The sequence below is a fragment of the Podarcis gaigeae genome, assembly GCF_964106915.1.
Source record: "Podarcis gaigeae genome assembly, chromosome: 18".
Lineage (NCBI taxonomy): Eukaryota > Metazoa > Chordata > Lepidosauria > Squamata > Lacertidae > Podarcis > Podarcis gaigeae.
In genome coordinates, this window is record NC_139696.1 from 12,180,246 (window position 1) to 12,198,754 (window position 18,509).

Here is an 18,509-nt window from a genome sequence, read left to right on the forward strand (position 1 = left end):
CTCCCACCACCAGGCCTATGGGATAATCCCCTGCACATATCTAGATTTGCATCCTGCTCTGTGCCTTGTCTCTGACAGTAATCCTGCTGGGATAACATACTTGGGTCCATTAATTCCAATGGGTCTGCTCCAAGGAGGATTCCATTTGAGACAATCTTCTAAGTCACAAGGTGGAACAAGCCCTCCTGGATCAGGCCAGCCTCCTGCTCTCCCCATGGCCAGCCAGATTCCCCCAACTCTCCCTCCCTGAAGCGCAGCCCCATTGCTGCCTCTGCCTGCGGAGGAAGAGCACATTGTCCCCTCCAGCCATGGAGAGCCCCCTTCTCCACGAACTTCTTTTGAAGCCATTTAGCTTAAGGTTACCAGATTTTTCCCAGTGATTCTGGAGACACTTTTCAACTTCCTACCAAATAGATGGAGTTTATCAGGGGACTGATTTGTAAATCTGGGGACTGTCCCCGACGTTCAGCTTCATTGGATGTTTACATGTGGGGGGGGAGGAGGATCCTGGGAACAGGAATTTACCTCTCCCCCCGTTTCTAGGATTTTTTGGAGGGAGCCAAGTGTTTTCCATGCATTTGCATGGAGTCAGACCCCCCTTGAAGCCAAGAAACCAGAGTGCTGACCCCCCATGGGATGATTTTCGGGGGGGGGGAAGGAGTTAGATGAAGACCACCTCAGGACCACCCACCGCTGAGTGAACTACCTTCAACCTGAACAATTTAGGTCAAGGGTACCTCAGTCAGTAGAGCATGAGACCCTTAATCTCAGGGTTGTGGGTTTGAGCCCCACATTGGGCAAAATATTCCTGCATTGCTGGGGGTTGGGCTAGATGGTCGTTGGGGTCCCTTCCAACTCTACAGTTCTCTGATTCCTGTGATCATGAGTTCATCTGCAGGAGCACTGTTGGCCGTTTCCGTTCAATCGGCAATGCTCAACTGACAACACAATAAACCGAGTCTTTATTCTCATTGGCTCAGTCCTCTGGAACTCACTGCCACTAGAGATTCAGCAGGCATCTTCCATCTCAACTTTTAAATACCTGCTGAAAACGTTTCTGTTCCACCAGGTCTACTTAGGAATGCATCTATCCATCACAGTTTGTTAATTTCTGGTTTTAACATTTCTGCATGGTTTTTGTTGCATAATATGAGGCACAATGATTGTAAGTCATTCTATCTTTTTTGCATAGCAATATTACACTTACTTACTTGCATGCATACACACATGTGTATGTGTTTATGGCAATCCCCCATCTATGCGCATTTAAGACGTGCATGACTGCACACATGCAGACCACACCAAACCTGGAAGTGACCCAAAAACGTCACTGAAAGGGTTGTAATGGGGTGAGGTGGAAAGGGGTGTTTGCAGGCTTCCCCAATGGTGTTTCAAATATACGTGCCTCAGAACATAACCCCCACTTAAATGGGGGGGGGGGTTTGCCTGTACACACACACACACACACACACACACACACACACACACACAGACACCATCATGCAGGAAGGCTCCCGATGAACTTTTGATATGTTGCTATTTAAATAATTGCAGTAACTAAAAATTAAACAAAAAAGCAGTATACATAGCCAAAATCTCCCTTACGTAGCATAAATGACTCACAGAATCATAGAAGTGGAGAGTTGGATGAAGCCCCCAAGGGTCATCTAGCCCAACCCCCTTGCTTCCCCTTACACCTGGCACTCCCCTCCAAGGCCCCACAGATCTCCCACATCCTTTGCTACCTGCAACTCTCCTTGCACAAAGAAAGAACATTAGTGCTGACCCACATATGCATTTTTACGCGGGTGTCGTGGCTTGCTGGCACCTCCCATCACTTACGCCTGATTTTCCAAGGGCAGCGAGGGGTCGATGCGCTCCGCAGCAGGAAGGCTGTGCTCAGGGCTCTGCGGCCGTACAAACTTGGAGCTCCCTGTCAGGTGTGGGCGCCAATGTTCTTTGTGCGTGGAAGAGGCAGCGGCGAGGGACGTCCATTCCCAGTCAGGGGTCTCAAACTGCACTGTGTGGAGAGTGGAAAGAACCCGTTAGACTAAGGGGTTCAGCTGCTGCCCAATGGATGGTTTCTTAAAAAAATAAAAATGCCCCCCCCCAGGTAGTAAACAGATAAAGTAAATCTTCAAACTTGTTTTATTGATTTTGCACAAAGCAAAAACATAAGCATTGAATTGTTGTCCGGTATCACAACTTGCATTGCACTGCATGCATTGCATTGCCTGGAGCAGCGCATGAGACTCTTGATCTCAGGGTGGTGGGTTTGCGCCCCACACTGGGCAAAAGATTCCTCCGTTGCAGGGGGGTGGGCTAGACAGCCCTCATGTCCCTTCCGACTCTATAGGAATTAAGCAAATGTTATGGAGAAAGTGTGGTGTGGTGGTTGAATACAGACACAGGGTTTCTCTTCATCACACTGCAGACTGCTTATTAGCTTACCAATGCCAGGATACCTGTGCTATCCATGATTCTTTCGTGTGAATGATTTCCTGACGACAGTTCACGGTCAGAAGCATGCCAACTTAACATCAGAAGAGGCTGCTGGATCAGGCCAAGGGCCCATCTAGTCCAGCTTCACAATGACACTCTCCCCTCCTGTGGCTTTCAGTGGAGGCACAAAGAATTTGTCTGTTCCTTTTTTAAAGCCATCTAGGCTGTAATCTAGGGACACGGGTGGCGCTGTGGGTAAAACCTCAGTGCCTAGGACTTGCCGATTGCATGGTCGGCGGTTCGAATCCCCGCAATGACGGGGTGAGCTCCCGTCTTTCGGTCCCAGCTCCTGCCCACCTAGCAGTTCGAAAGCACCCCTAAGTGCAAGTAGATAAATAGGTACCGCTTTATAGCGGGAAGGTAAACGGTGTTTCCGTGTGCTGCGCTGGTGCTGGCTTGCCAGAACAGCTTCGTCACGCTGGCCACGTGACCCGGAAGTGTCTCCGGACAGCGCTGGCCCCTGGCCTCTTAAGTGAGATGAGCGCACAACCCTAGATTTGGACACGACTGGCCCGTACGGGCAGGGGTACCTTTACCTTTACCTTTAGGCTGTAATCCTCTCATTGGGCTCTGAAGCCTTTCAGAAGAAGAAGAAGAGTTTGGATTTGATATCCCACCTTTCACTCCCTTTAAGGAGTCTCAAAGCGGCTAACATTCTCCTTTCCCTTCCTCCCCCACAACAAACACTCTGTGAGGTGAGTGGGGCTGAGAGACTTCAAAGGAGGTCACCCAGCAGCTGCAGGTGGAGGAGCGGGGAATCAAACCCGGTTCCCCAGATTATGAGTCCACCACTCTTAACTACTACACCACACTGGCTCTCACCTTTCAGGCCTCCCAATGCAGTATTTGTTCAGAAAAGGCCTTTGAATAGCGCGGCACTGTTTTCATTTTCTGTATTTTAACTGATCTGAGGACTTTTATATTGCTCTAATTCTATTCCAGTTGAATTACTTTTCAATGACAATCTCTTAAATGTATTTAGCTGTTTGCATTTACAGTATTATTCATTTTTTCACAGCACTGATAACCACACTTGATTGTAAAAACAAAACACACTGAAGTTCACAAAAGAAAACGATAAGATTGAGGAAATTTTACAACCCTGCTTTGAAGCATACAAAAGTTAAAAAGCACTAAAACAGGTTAAAATCATGTCAACTTTCTAAGCGTCTGGGAAGGTGTGTCTGTTTTTAGAAGGCACCTGCTTGATCTCAAGAGGCAGGGAGTTCCAAAGGGCAGGCCCTGCCACCCGCAATGATGCAGCTCTTACAAATGCAGAACAGGAATTGTGTGGCACCTGGAATGGTGCCAATAACATTTTATCTGCGTCATTTTGTGTAAGCTGCCTTGAGTCCCAGTCTGAGGAAAAGGCGGAATAAAAATTATAATAGAAGAATAACCCTAATTTATCACTGTTTTTAATCCTTTGGTCATATTTTTTTGAATTAATACAGAGCCTGACCTTCTTCGCAATGCTAATCTTGGGGTGGGCTTGTGACAGGATGTGGAAAATGCAGGTGGGGGGCAGTAGCACATGGGACACACCACACATCCATGTGCAAACCAGCTGTCATGAATGTGGCAAGCGCAGGAACAGCAGGGAAGAGGGATGGAAGAGAGACGAATCAGAAGAGGAAGAACAAGAGGGAAGACCCTGGAGACAAGGAAACAGACACAGAATACAGAAAAGCGAGGAGGGGGGCATTCATTGGGCACCCCCCCTGGAACCATAGGGACTAGGGCCTTTAAGGGTACCTCCAGGAGGACAGGTGTATTCTGTGGCATGTTCTTGTCTCATAGGAGCCAGTGTGGCCTAGTGGTTAGAATGTCAGACTAGGGCCTGGGAGAGACCAGGGTTCAAATCCCCCCTTAGCCATTAAGCTCATTGGGGGCCAATCCCTGCCTCTCAGCCTAGCCTACCTCACAGGGTTGCTGTGAGGATTAAAGGAGGAAGAAAACCACGTGCTGCACTTTGAGCTCCTTTGGGGGAAAGAAAGTGGGTCAGAAATGCAATCATATAAAATAAACAAGCCAGAAATACTGCAGGAGTGACGGGTTTATTCTGCGTCAGTTACTGTTCTGTGATACTTCCCCAGTGCAACAAAAGCAGGGCAAAAAAAGAGGAAGAAAGTAGAGGATTTGTATTGTGAAAAGTTATGGGATTTCAGCAGGACGCACTGACTAGAGAAAAAGCAGTGTGGCTGCCCCAAAACTTTGCAGGCGCAAACAGGGCTGGAAGTGGGGGGGGGGGGAGCATCAGGAGCACAAATCATCATGAGTGTGCAATAAATGCACTGTCTGGAGGGACCCAGGCCAAATCTCATGCAGACTTTTCAGTCCCCTTGTGACAGGTGAAGGCTCCATGCCTTTTCATACGTGAGTGGAAGGCAGAAATTCAGCAGGTGCAGCTTGTCTGCTGGGGAAGCTGCACCCGTTGAACATTTGCCTGCCCTGTGGAATCTTCTGTCTATGTAACAGACAGCAACCCCAGTGCCACTCTAAGCTGGAGTCAAAAATAAACACAGTGCCAGCCGGAGAAGGCAAGAGAGGTGTGCAGGGGGAAAGATGTTTCCAACCCAGGGGAGAGAGAGAGGCTGAGGTGGGTAAGAGGTTATAAAAAGACGTCACCTTCTGGATCTAGGGATTCCTCTGTGCCCGTGAGTTGTCCTACCGGAGGTGGCCAGGGCAAGACTTTATTCTCCTTAATGTCTACTGCAATGGGAGAGGGCATCATGGAGGAGAGGAGAGAGAGAGAAGGGAGGTGGTCGGGAGGAAGGCCAGGCGAAGGGAGGAGAGATGATGGGAAGAGAGAAGGAAAGGAAGGGCATAAAAAGGGAGGAGTGTAAGTGAGCAGACAGAGAGAAGAGGAGGAGGAGGAGCAGCATGGAGAGAAGAGACCAGGGGAAGGGAGAAGAGGAAAGGAATGCAAGAAGGAAAGGAGGAGAGAAGAAATTATGGGGAGAGGAGCATAAGGGGGAAGAGGAGAGAGGGCAAGGAAAGATGAGAAGAAATGGAAGAACAGAATAACAGAGAAAAAGAAGGAGCAGAGGAGTTCATGGAGACAGGAGGGGAGAAAAGAAAGCAGGAGGAGAGGGAAGAGGAGCAGAAAAAACATGGTGAGGAGGGAGAGAAGAGTGTTGAGATGAGAAAGAGGAAGGGAGGAAAGAGACAAAACAGACATGATAAAAAAGAAAAGATCTAATGACGGACAGACAAGGGGAGACAGGCAATTGCCCCCTCAGCCCCCTCCCTTCACAACAGCCGTTCTCTAAGTCTTGCCCCCGCTGTTTCCTCAGCTTTTTTTTAAATGAAATAAGTGCTTTATTTCTGCTTGGCACTGCAGAGGACTGGAGGATACATAATTTTTAAAAAATATATAATAATATTCTTTTTAAAGCTATAATATTGATCTTATTTTCATTTTTTTTTAACCTGTTCCTCTTAAGGTGGCAAAACAAAAGAAAGGCCAAAGAAGTTCTTTACAGTTCAGCAATTTGGAGCTCCATTCATAACAAAAGTTTTAAAACTTTTAGAGTGCAATTTACATTTGTAATAATTGACTGACTAATCTGTATTTTTATATGCCAAATGTGATAATTTAAAAGCTAAGCCCAGTTATACACAATGCATTTTATGTTCCAAAAGGAACAAAGTGACATTTGATTTGTAAGGTAAAGGTAAAGGTACCCCTGCCCGTACGGGCCAGTCTTGACAGACTCTGGGGTTGTGCGCCCATCTCACTCAAGAGGCCAGGGGCCAGCGCTGTCCGGAGACACTTCCGGGTCACGTGGCCAGCGTGACATCGCTGCTCTGGCGAGCCAGAGCCGCACACGGAAACGCCGTTTACCTTCCCGCTGGTAAGCGGTCCCTATTTATCTACTTGCACCCGGAGGTGCTTTCGAACTGCTAGGTTGGCAGGCGCTGGGACCGGGCAGCGGGAGCGCACCCCGCCGCAGGGATTCGAACCGCCGACCTTTCGATCGGCAAGTCCTAGGCGCTGAGGCTTTAACCCACAGCGCCACCTGCGTCCCCTTTGATTTGTAAAGTGTGCTTTAAAAAAGCATTTTCCCTTTTTCTCCCAAAATTTCTGTCCCTGAAAGAAGACCCAGGAATGGGAGGCTTGGGAGTTGGGAGAAGCTGGTGGCAAAAGTAAAAGAGCAAGGAAGACAAAGAACGAGGAAGAATTTCAAGGAATGGCGCTGAAACGCAGAGAAGATTAAACAGAAAAGTTTGGCCCTATCTCCTGGCTCAGAGATGCTTCCAGAAGACAGGAAAAATTGGCTGAGGAGCTCCAAAAACCTGGAGTCAGAGTCTACTCTGAGGAGCACTTAGCTGGGGAGGCAACCACTATTAATTATAATGGCTAGGAATAAAAAAAAAAAAGTCCAATAGCACCTTAGAGACCAACTAAGGAAGTGTGCATGAACACGAAAGCTTATACCCAGAACAAACCTAGTTGGTCTCTAAGGTGCTACTGGACAATTTTTTTATTTACTTTGACTGCCTCAGACCAAAGTGGCTACCTACCTGAATCTAGAATAATGGCTAGGAATTTGCCTTTAAAAAGAGAAGAAGAAATGGGATTCTCAGGAAGTTGAATTCTGCATATAGGGAGGCCCCATTTACATCCCTTCCACCAAGGGCCAGATTTAGGTTTGATGAGCCCTCAGCTCCCGAAGGTAATGGGGCCCTTGATATGTCCAGCTGTCCTTTGTCAACAACAAATTGTTGCTGTTTTTTTGTGTTGAATATATGCTATATGGTCATTGATGGACCTCATAGGTATCTCAAGCCATTTGCGCACGTTGCCCTGCAACCAGTCCATGCAGAATGTAGGCACCCTATATATATATAAAGGAGCAAACCAAGGATATTTGAGGGAGCAGGCGGGGCCCATGACTAGCATCATAACTGACACAACACAAAACACTGTTGCTGCATGTAGGTTTTTGTTTTTGTTTTATCTTATATTTTGGAAATGTACATCCAGTTTTTTCCCCTTTACATTTTTTTGGGCCCCCAAGAGAGCATGGCCCTAAGCTAGAGCTTGTTTAGCTGGTATGTAAATCCAGCCCTGCTCCCACCCCTCTGGCTCCCCTTCTCTTAGGGAAACCTGCTGGCGGCGGATTGGGTCTGCTCAGCGATACCCTTGAGTCGGGCTCTCCAAAGGTCCTGATTCTCCAGGGACAGACCCAGAATTACAAAAGCCATCCCGGCTTCTGATTTGATCCCAGAATGCCCCTGCTTCCTGCTGCTGTTTGGGGAGGAGGATGAGCCAGCGCTTATCCCAAGTGACGGGGGGGGGGGGCGACTGTGAGGGAGCATCCTGTTGCCTCTCCACGCTCCCCCCTCCATGGTTCCATGACCAGCTTCTGCCTTTGGGCAGCTCGTAGGGGCTGCTGGAGAGAGGTAAAGGGGGAGCAGAACCGAGTGCAAGGAACCTTGATTTTTTAATAATACAGTGGTACCTCTGGATGCAAACGGGATCTGTTCCAGAGCCCCCTTCTCATCATGAGCAGAATGCAACCTGTGTCTGCGCGTGCGCAGGCCGCGATTCGACACGTCTGCGCATGCGCGTGACGTTATTCTGAGCCACATCTGCGCATGCGGCAAAACCCAGAAGTAACCTGTTCTGTTACTCCAGGGTCGCCGGAGGAGACACCCTGAAAAGATTTAACCCGAAACGACTTTAACCTGAGGTATGACTTTAATAGTAATTTTATTATTTGTACCCCACCCATCTGACTGGGTTGCCCCAGCCACTCTGAGTGACCTCCGACATATATAAAACCATAATAAAGCGTCTAATCTTGCCTCTTTCTAAAATGTATTTATTGGTATGTGTTTTTCTTTTTGTAAATCTGCAAAGAATAAAAATAAAATCGGGACGAAGCACCGCCTCAGGACGGCGGAGGGTGGGTGTGCGCTGTGTCCCGTTGGTGAAATGGCTCTCGCCATTCTTCTGGTAGGAAATGCTTTGCGGAGGAGGGAGACGAAAAATGGGGGGGGTCAAGGAGGGCTAGTTGTGTGGGGGGGGGATGCCCCTATTTCCACAGTTGGAGGGTGTGCTCTCACCTGCGAAGGCCCGAGAGATGTGGTTCTTCTTCCACTCCCATGGCTGGTCATACTCGTCGGCCGGCCTCTCGTCGTCCTGGGGCAGCCGGCTCTCTCGGGGCTTGCTGGGGGGCCTGCCCTCCGGGTCAGACTCTGGCTCCTTCTCCTCATAGGGGGTGTCGTACAGCTGCAGCCCAATCCGGGATTTCTTCACCCTTTGCTCATCCCGGTCGCTTTTCCGCTGGAAATCTGGAAGCCGAGACACACAGGATTCAACGAGAATGGAAACAACCACAATAAAATGGCAATCAGCCAAGTCCTGCTCAGAGTAGATCCATTGAGATGCATGGTCGAAAATGACTAATGTGGGTCCATTCACTTCAATGGGTTTACTCTGTTAAGGTGTGAAACCTAAGACGCTGGCAAGTTAGCAATGTCATGTGACTTTAAGTAGTCAAGCTCGTTAAGTTGTTAAGTTGCTCAGTATATAAAGACTGTTTGTTTTCTCTGCCTGCGGGGCGTGAAGCAAAAATGTCTGAAAGCTCCGGAGGTGTTTCTGTTATCTTTCTGCAATAAACCTGTCTTTGGAAAGACAGGCTTCCCTGTGTCGTTATTTCTTTGCTGCTGAGACTCTGAAGCTTGTACTGCAACAAGAATCTCTGCACTGGACTTAATTAATGCTCTGCAAAGAGAACTGTTGCTGGTTGCGCAGCGGAAGCGTTTACTGGACCAGTACACAGACTCTCTTATACTCTGAGTAGAACTTCGCTGCCTACAACCCAATAATAGCAAGACTGGACAAAAGATTCCTGCATTGCTTCAGGGGGTTGGACTAGATGACCCTCGTGGTCCCTTCCAAATCTACAATTCTGTATTTCTAACTGCATCATGCTCAGAGTAGACCCACTGAAATGAATGCACATGACCAACATGGGTCCATTGATTTTTGGTCAGGATGCACACAGCCCTAAAACTGTTCCACGCAGCTACATTTCTTTTTGATCCCAGCTAAACAAGCCAATAATGTAACTTGAGGGAGGGGTATTTCCCCCCCCCACCTATTCTCACCTCCCCCGCCAGCCGTGTCCATCCTCACATGGTGGATGGACTCTTCTGCAAGAAGTTGCCAACTTTTTAAATTCCCCTTTCAAATATGATGATGATGATATTCCCCTTGCTCCTGAGCTTTCTGTCTCTGTAACCCCCTCGCTATTTCAAGGATCTTTCTGTGCCCATGAGGACTAGGAACTTGCACTGGCCAGGTGGCCAATGGAGGTCACATCGCCCACTCCTACACAAGAGCAGCAAGGACGTCAACCTGCTTAAGGCAGATCCTGTCCCAGCCCCATGCTTCCCAAACCAAGTACCATGAACCACGTCCTCCACGGCTGGCTATTGGTGGTCTTCTCCCTCTCGCATTAACAGCACAACACTCTGCATTTCTGCTCAGGAACAACTAGGCGTCATGGATGGCCTGGATGCAGAGGAATGGCGGGAGGAAACAGCTGGGGACACCCCAAGGGAAGAAGGCCCAGAGCCCAGGGAGTGGCGGTGAGACGACAGTGAGTGGTCAGAGGGAGAAGACTGGGAAGAGCAGGTGGCAGAAGCTGAAGAGGCAACAGGCCTTAGTGAGCGGGGAGAATCAGTGGCAGAGAGAAGTCCAGAATCAGAGGCAGAAGCTGAAGCAGGAGAGGCCAGGAGGCAGAGATGAGTCCGGCTGCTGAAGAAGCCAGGGGGTCTTCTGCTGTATCCAGCTCCCCTCCCCCTCATCTCCCAGAGCATGAAGACATATGAAGAAGGCAGAGCAGTGGGAGACAAGATGACAGAACCTTAGGCTGCTGAGGAAGGAGGAAACTTCGAGAGTGGTAGGGAGATGGGGAGTCCTTGCAACTGCTTCATTGGGGCAAGACCTACTGGGACTGAACTTAGAGTTGCCATATTTCAAAAAGTAAAAACCAGGGCACTCCAAAAGTTTTTAAGTTTTTGTTGTTGCTGTTGTTGTTTTACAAAAACACACAAAAAACCCATGGTTTTTGAAATCTCAGTAAAGTCTGGACATATGGCAGCCATACTGAACTGTTTTGTTTCTTTGAATGAAGAGTTGACTTCTCTGATATTGGGTACTTTGTTGTTTTATTGCTGACCCAGGCCTGCCTCCAGCTCCTGACACCAGGGCTGGCAGGTCAGGAGCAGCCTGGAACCTAACTTGAGACGTAGGGACGGCCTGGGGTGGTGTAATGGGGCAGTTCCTGGTGATGCTTCCTCTGCCCTTCTTCTGCCCTGGAGACAGAGGTTAATTGGGAGAGAGGAGGAGGGCAGACACCCCCCACCCCACACACTTTCCCCAGAGAGTCTAATTCAGAGCCATCTCCCAGACCCTGAGATTCCACGGGAGGCAGGCCCCACGCCAGGTAAGTGTGCACTCTCATAACCTTCTTGTCAGGAGCAGGCCAGCAGGAAATCACACTGTGCAAGCTGGAGCTAACTCTTTATTAGCAGGATCTGCGCAGGAGTGTCAGCAGCTAATCCCCAGCAGCTCTTGCCCCCATGAAGCAGTTGCAGAGACTGACAGCCCCCCTCCCCCACAGCTGCCTAAGTCCCCTTCTCTCCAGGGCTTTCCCCAAGCTATTGAAAGTGGCCCCCGCCTGCCACCTGCCACTGCTCCCCCCTGTTTATGTCTCTCCTGGTTCTGGGGGTCGGAGGGGAGAGGAGCTTGTCCCAGCAGAATGCAGACTGTGCAACAGCCAGACTCACCTCTGCTACTTGGCCTCTCTCTGCCAAAGACTCTCTCTGCTGACTGAGCCCCGTTACCTCTTCAGTTTCTGACACCTCCTGGGGTTTTCTCCCTCTCACCACTCCCTCTGACCACGTAGTGAGACCATTGATCCCCTGCTGGTGAGGCTCACTGACCTCCGGGAAAAGCAAAAATTTGACCTTTTCCTGTTAGGCAAAGATCAAAAGATGACCCAGATGATTGCCAGATTCTGTGTACAGATCTGTAGGTGCAGACCATCCCCCGACCCAAACTAGTTCGTTAAGAAAATCCCCAAACTTGGTTCCATGGGTGACTCTGGGTCATCTCTCTGTGGTAGCTTATCTTAAAGTTTTAAGTGTCTATACGCTTATCGCATTTATAAATCTCAAATTTATTGTTGTACATTGTTTTAAATGTTTGCTTTCCTTCTGGGATTGTTCCCCCAAGTGTGTTTTATAAGCTGGTCTCCGACCGTAATATCTATCTATCTATCATCTATCTATCTATCTATCTATCTATCTATCTATCTATCTATCTTCCTCTGCACTCCCTCCCACCACGAAGCCCTTGAGATGGAGGGGAAGGGGGAGGGCGGCAGGTGCCCCAGATAGTTTGCAGCCGGGCTGAAGCTTGCAAGCTCCTTGCACGACCACCATGCACATCACCATCATCTTAAAGGTGCTCTTGTTCACCTTGAAATTAAACCCTTCCTCTGCAAACCTGGAGACATCAGGTCAGCCCTGAAGCTCTGGCAACCCTGGGAATGACTCCCACTGGTCCCAGTGGGGCTTCCTTCCAGGAAAGGGGGCCCAGCACTGCAGCTTAAATGACTCACCAACAACCACCTTCTGAGCATCGTAAGGTTCCATGTAGCCGTTGTTCTCAGACTCGGCCTCCTCCTCCTCCTCCTCTTTTGGCTCCCGGTGGGCGTCAAAGGGATCTGAGTATTCACTCTCTCCAGGGGCCTACGGAGAAGGAAACATGGATGGCACAGACCACCTGGCTTCTTAGACCAAAGGTTCCCAACCTTTCTTTGGTCTAGTAATCTCCTCACCAAAACAAAGTTTGCAAATGTTTCCAAAATGCTGCTGACATGGGAGGTGGCAACGGAGGCCACTTCACAGGCATTGGCCAATCAGTGCAATCCCCTCTTCAACCCAAGGGGCAACCTCTGGTGCCAGGGAAGGTCCAGGTGCAAAAAGCGGGTGGAGGAACAAATGTAAATCTTGCTTTTGTACCATAGGCTGGTTTCTACACACACCTCAAGCTTGTTTTCCGCAGCTCCGGGGTCTCGAACCAACAGATTCAAATCACAAGAAAGGAATTTCTGACTAAACACCAGGAAGAGCCATTTGGCAGTAGAACGGATCCCTCCCTCACGGTGGATGCTCCTTCACTGGAGGCTTTTAAGCAGGGGGTGGGCAGGGATTCCTGCATTCCAGGGGGTTGGACTAGATGACCCTCAGGCCCCTTCCAACTCTACACTTCTATAAGTGTAAGTTTATAAAATCAGGCATGGCATGGGAAAAGTGGATAAATAAACGTTTCTATTTATTATTTACTGAATTTATATAGTGCCCTATACCCTCAGGTCTCAGGGCGGTTCTGTGTCTCTCATAACACAAGAACTCCTGGACATCCAACGAAGCAGAAGGAAGGAAGATTCAGGACAGACAACAGAAAGAACTTCTTCACGCAGCACTGTTAATCTATGGAACTCACTCCCACAGGAGGCAGCGATGGCCATGATCTTCGGTGCCTTTGAAAAAGAACTGGATAAATTCATGGCAGACAGGGCCGTCGCCAAGTGCTCTTGCACCCGGGTCCTGCTTGCGGGCTTCCCAAAGCCATCTAGTCGGCCACTGCAAGGACAGGATGCTGGGCTAGATGGGCCCTTCCTGTGTTCTGATGTTGGTGGCGAGTGGTTTGCCCTACAGCCACGCTTGTAGCAAAAATGGCATTGGGCAGGATCTCCCCACAGTTACTGGGGACAGCGGCTGTTGAGCTCAGCTCCCGCTTGCACATTGGTCACTGTGAGAGCAGAATGCTCCCACCCATTGGGCCTGATCCAGCACGGCTCTTCTCATGTCCTTGAATGCAGCCAGTTTGGATTTACAGATGAATAATTTCTCCCCTGCTGGGATGAGCGGTTTTTGCAGATTCCAGGAACAGGGTTGCTCCTTCTCCTTCTCCCTGGAGGGCTCCCCCCCTCTCCCTCTCCTGCAACGATGATGCACTCTTCTCCTTTTGTCCTAATTGCTGTTGTCCCCACCACTGCATTAGATGCGCTCAAACAGCCCGCAGAGAGGTAATGTTTTGAGAAGCAGCAGGGAAGCAAATGAGACAGGCGTATGGAAATAAGCTCTCAGCCTCTCCTCAAAGCAATTACCCTGTTCCTAACCCTTTCGTGCGTGCCAATTGAGTGGCGCAGAAAGGTGCTCAACTGACGGGAGAATTGTGGGGAGGGGAGAAGGGAAACATCCCCTCCATGCCTGCCACAGAGGATGATGTGCAATGTTTGGACTGCAAAATGACAGGGGTTATCCTTTGCCACTCGCTTCTCCCTGTGAGAACCCCGGAGCAAACATAGGAACATTAGATCCTGCCTGATACTGAGTCAGACCATTGGTCTGTCTTGCTCAGTCTCGTCTACGCTCACCAACTCTCCAGGGATTCAGGGGGGGACATTCCCCATTTGGAGATGGGGGGGTTGAACAGGGGACCTTCTGGGTGCAAAACACATGCTGTGCCAATGAGGTTTGGCATCTCCCAAAGCGATATTCAAGGGGCAATACACTGTTTGGCAGGCAGGCAGGCAAGGTGTTCAAAGATTTGGTCCCGCACTGACCTTAAGGAGATTTGCCAGGAATCGTCATCATCCAATGATTGTCAAATGATTTAGTCATTGTTTAGATCACCATGGCATAAATAAAACAATGTTCTGAATGAGACCTTTAGTTTTAGACAATGCACACCCGAGTCACAACAGACAGCATCTTGGAAGAGGACTTCCATCCCATGGGAGTGGGAAAGTGTGACGTGTGCCTTCTAAAAGAACCTAAGAATAGCGTTTCCATTTCAGAAGCATACCAGAATCTGAGCTTTCAGGGCCCAAACCTGAGTCTGGTGATTGTTAGTTTCTGTTTTGCCACTGTGCAGCTGCTTCAAGTCACGTCAGTGCTCTCTTCCTTTTGAGCCCAGCCCAGTTATTTTTTCTTCCTCTGCGTGTCCTCCAACCACTAAGCCTTGGAGACGGAGGTTAATTGGGAGAGGAGAGGAGCAGGGAGGGGGAGGGGACACCCCCAAGGGTCTATGCAATAATCTGCAGCATCATGCACAGTCTTCTTGATACCTTTTTAAAAAAAACATTCTCATCCACCTGGAAATTCAGGCCCTGCACCTGCCACTAGGAGTGGGCCTGTCAACCTGTAGACTTCTGGCCATCCCTGGAGGTCTAGTAACCCTACCTAGGGAGATAAGAGGAGCCTGTCTAGGGCAGCACCTCATTTCTGTCAATAGCCTTTGAGAAACTCATAAGCATAGCATGAGTGTCAAGTAAGGACATAGAAACAAAGAAAAAATTTTGAGTACCTATGGAGAGGACCTTCAGAAAGGGATCGAAAGACCTTTAGGGGCTGGACCATCGCCTGCACCTACACCTACACCTTCGGGGTCTGAAGACCAGGAGAAAAAGATACCACCACTAGAGCAATAACAGATTTGTCCAGGATGTCTCTGCAACTTCTGAGTTGGAACATCAATGGCGCCAACTCTCCAGAAAAAAGGAGAATATTTCACATATTGAAAAAAGAACAATTGGACATTATTTGCCTGCAGGAAACACATGTGACCAGCCCCCACAGAAAAGTGTTAATAAACAAAAGATTAGGCCAAGAATTTATCTCTTTGGACTGAGTCAAGAAAAGAGGTGTGGTGATATATGCAAAAGAGAGCCTGTCACCAAAATTTTTATTTAAAGATGAGCAAGGAAGAATCTTGGCAATTGAGATACAAAATCAAGGAGAAAAGTTTTTGATATTAGGAATCTATGCGCCAAATGAGGGGAAATCGGAATTTTACAAGAAGCTGCATGAGATAATGCTGGACTATCTGTACTATGACAACATCATGATGGGAGACATGAATGGGGTGGCATCGACCAACATGGATAAGTCACATAGCCAAAATGTGACAAAAGATGGCAGACTACCTAAAACATTTTTTGAACTGACTGACAATATGGACTTGATTGACATTTGGAGAACAAAGAACCCCCTGGGAAGAGAAGGAACATTCTTTTCTGAAGCCCAACTGACATGGACAAGAATCGACCAAATATGGATAACTAGAGGTCTGGCACCCAAGACAAAAAAAGTGGAAATCTGCCCAAAGACCTGCTCCGACCATAATGCCGTAAAGATGGATATGAGACTAATTCCAACCGGCTCCTTCAGATGGAAGATGAATGACAATTTGTTTAGAGATCAGGAGATTATCAAAAAGGCCCAAAAAGCTTTGAAGGACTACTTTGAGATAAATTTGAACACTACGGTGGAAAAAAGAACCATCTGGGACGCAAGTAAAGCGGTTATGAGGGGGTTTCTGATACAACAGAACACCATAAAGAAAAGAGCACAGAATGAGAAAAAAGATAAGATTCTGGAGAAAATTAAAGAATGTGAGAAGAAGTTAAGATCGAGACCGAAGTCAAAGGAGATTCTAAGAGAAATTAAACTTTACCAAGCACAATATTCTAAATTGATAAATCAGGAAGTGGAATGGAAAGTTAAGCTAATGAAACAAAGATCTTTTGAATCGGCAAATAAATGTGGAAAGCTGTTAGCATGGCAGCTGAAAAAGAGACAAAAATTGAACACGGTCACAAATTTAGAGATTGAAGAAAGAAATATTCAGAACCCAGTGGAGATTAGAAAGTGTTTCCAGAGATACTTTAAACAACTATATACACAAGGGCCGCAAAACGAGGTGGAGATAGAACAATTTTTGATAAAGAATGGTCTACCAAGGCTATCTCAGGAAAATAGAACAATCCTGAACTATAAAATAACACAACAAGAGATTGAAGAAGCCATTCAGAACATGCAACTGGGCAAATCTCCAGGGCCAGATGGGCTTACCTCCAAATATTATAAGACATTGAAAGACTACTTGATATATCCATTAATGGAGGTTTGCAATGAAATTATGGAGGGGAAGAAGGCACCGGAGTCGTGGAAAGAAGCTTTCATCACATTGATACCCAAACTAGAAACTGAAAAGACACAACTTAAGAATTACCGCCCCATCTCCCTCCTAAATGTGGATTACAAAATATTTGCAGACATTTTAGCAAGCAGATTTTAAAAAGTTTTAAATGAAGTAATTCACAAGGACCAAGCAGGCTTTCTCCCAGGTAGACATTTATTTGCTAATACAAGGAATATTATTGACATTTTGGAACTTTTGCAAACAAATATCAATACAAAAGCAGTGTTAATATTTATAGATGTGGAGAAGGCCTTTGATAACATCTCATGGAAGTTTATGAAGAAAAATTTGGAAGGGATGGGAGTGGGACGGGGGTTTGAGAATGGGATAGAGGCAATTTATTCGGAACAAAAGGCTAAATTGATAGTGAACAATGTGGTGATGGAAGAGTTCAAAATTGAAAAAGGAACACGACAATGTTGCCCTATCTCCCCTTTGTTATTTATTTCGGTCCTGGAGGTGCTCTTGAATATGATTAGAGGAGACCGGTTGGTGGAAGGAATTCAGGTCGGAGCGAAACAGTATAAACTTAAAGCATTTGCAGATGACCTAGTTTTGACCCTACAGGAGCCAGAATCTAGTACGAAAAGGGTATTACAATTGATTCAGGAGTTTGGTCGGGTGGCGGGATTTAAACTGAACAAGCAGAAAACCAAGGTTTTGGGGAAAAACTTGACACCTTTAGAATTAGAAAGGTTTCAGAAAGAGACAGAGTTAAATGTGGTTAAAAAAGTAAGATACCTAGGGGTAAATATAACAGCGAAGAATATGAGTCTATTTAAGGATAACTATGAAAAGTGTTGGTCTGAAATTAAAAGGGATTTAGAAGTTTGGTCAAGATTGAAACTTTCCTTGTTGGGCCGAATTGCTGCTATAAAGATGAATGTATTGCCAAAAATGCTGTTTTTGTTCCAGACTTTACAGATTGTGGATAAAATGGAGTGTTTTGGGAGGTGGCAAAGAGATATCTCCAAATTTGTCTGGCAGGGCAAAAAGCCCAGAATCAAGTTTAAGATACTAACTGATGCTAAAGAAAGAGGGGGCTTTGCCCTGCCAGACTTAAAGCTGTACTATGAATCAGCAGCTTTCTGCTGGTTGAAAGATTCACTGCTTCTTGAAAACACTGATGTTTTAGATTTGGAAGGATTTAACAACGTTTTTGGATGGCATGCATATTTGTGGTATGACAAGGTTAAAATTCATAAGGCTTTCAAGAACCATATTGTCAGGAAAGCAGTGTTCAATGTCTGGATAAAATATAAAGACTTATTGGAGAATAAGACCCCAAGGTGGTTGTCACCAATGGAGGCTAAGGCCCGGAAAAGTCTCAATATGGAGGGCAATTGGCCGAAATATTGGGAAATAATAGAAAAAGATGGAGATAATTGGAGGTTGCAGAGTTTGGAGAAACTAAAAGATAAAGTGCGAGATTGGTTACATTATGCTCAGATCAAAGAGGTTTTTAAGATGGATAAGAAGATAGGGTTCCAGGTGGAAAAATCAAAGTTGGAAACGGAATTGTTAGAACCTAAGACTAAGGTACTTTCAAGAATGTATAATTTGCTGCTAAAATGGAATACACAAGATGAAACGGTTAAATCGGCTATGATAAAATGGGCACAGGACATTGGGTACAATATCATGTTTGCTGACTGGGAAAGGTTATGGACCACCGGGTTGAAATTCACGGCATGTAATGCCTTGAAAGAAAATATTATGAAAATGATATATAGGTGGTACATGACCCCAGTCAAGCTTGCAAAAATATACCATTTGTCTGATAATAAATGTTGGAAATGTAAAGAAACTGAAGGAACATTCTTTCACCTCTGGTGGACCTGCCCTAGAGTTAAGGCTTTCTGGGAAATGATATATAATGAGTTGAAAAAGGTATTTAAGTATACCTTCCCTAAGAAACCAGAGGCCTTCC

At 47.0% G+C, this 18,509-nt stretch overlaps 1 protein-coding gene across 2 annotated transcripts in view; it reads right to left on the reverse strand.

The window, feature by feature from the left end:
- SHD (Src homology 2 domain containing transforming protein D) overlaps positions 1–18,509 on the reverse strand; it is a 39,383-nt gene that overhangs the window by 10,022 nt on the left and 10,852 nt on the right. The window contains exons 3-6 of one of the 2 annotated variants that reach the window (XM_083720114.1): positions 12,147–12,276; positions 8,578–8,805; positions 5,131–5,214; positions 1,843–2,020 (exon numbers count right to left, since the gene is read on the reverse strand). In XM_083720114.1, the coding sequence (XP_083576240.1) occupies positions 1,843–2,020; positions 5,131–5,214; positions 8,578–8,805; positions 12,147–12,276 (620 nt within the window). The remainder of the gene's footprint in view (positions 1–1,842; positions 2,021–5,130; positions 5,215–8,577; positions 8,806–12,146; positions 12,277–18,509) is intronic. The other variant, XM_083720115.1, reaches the window with a different exon arrangement.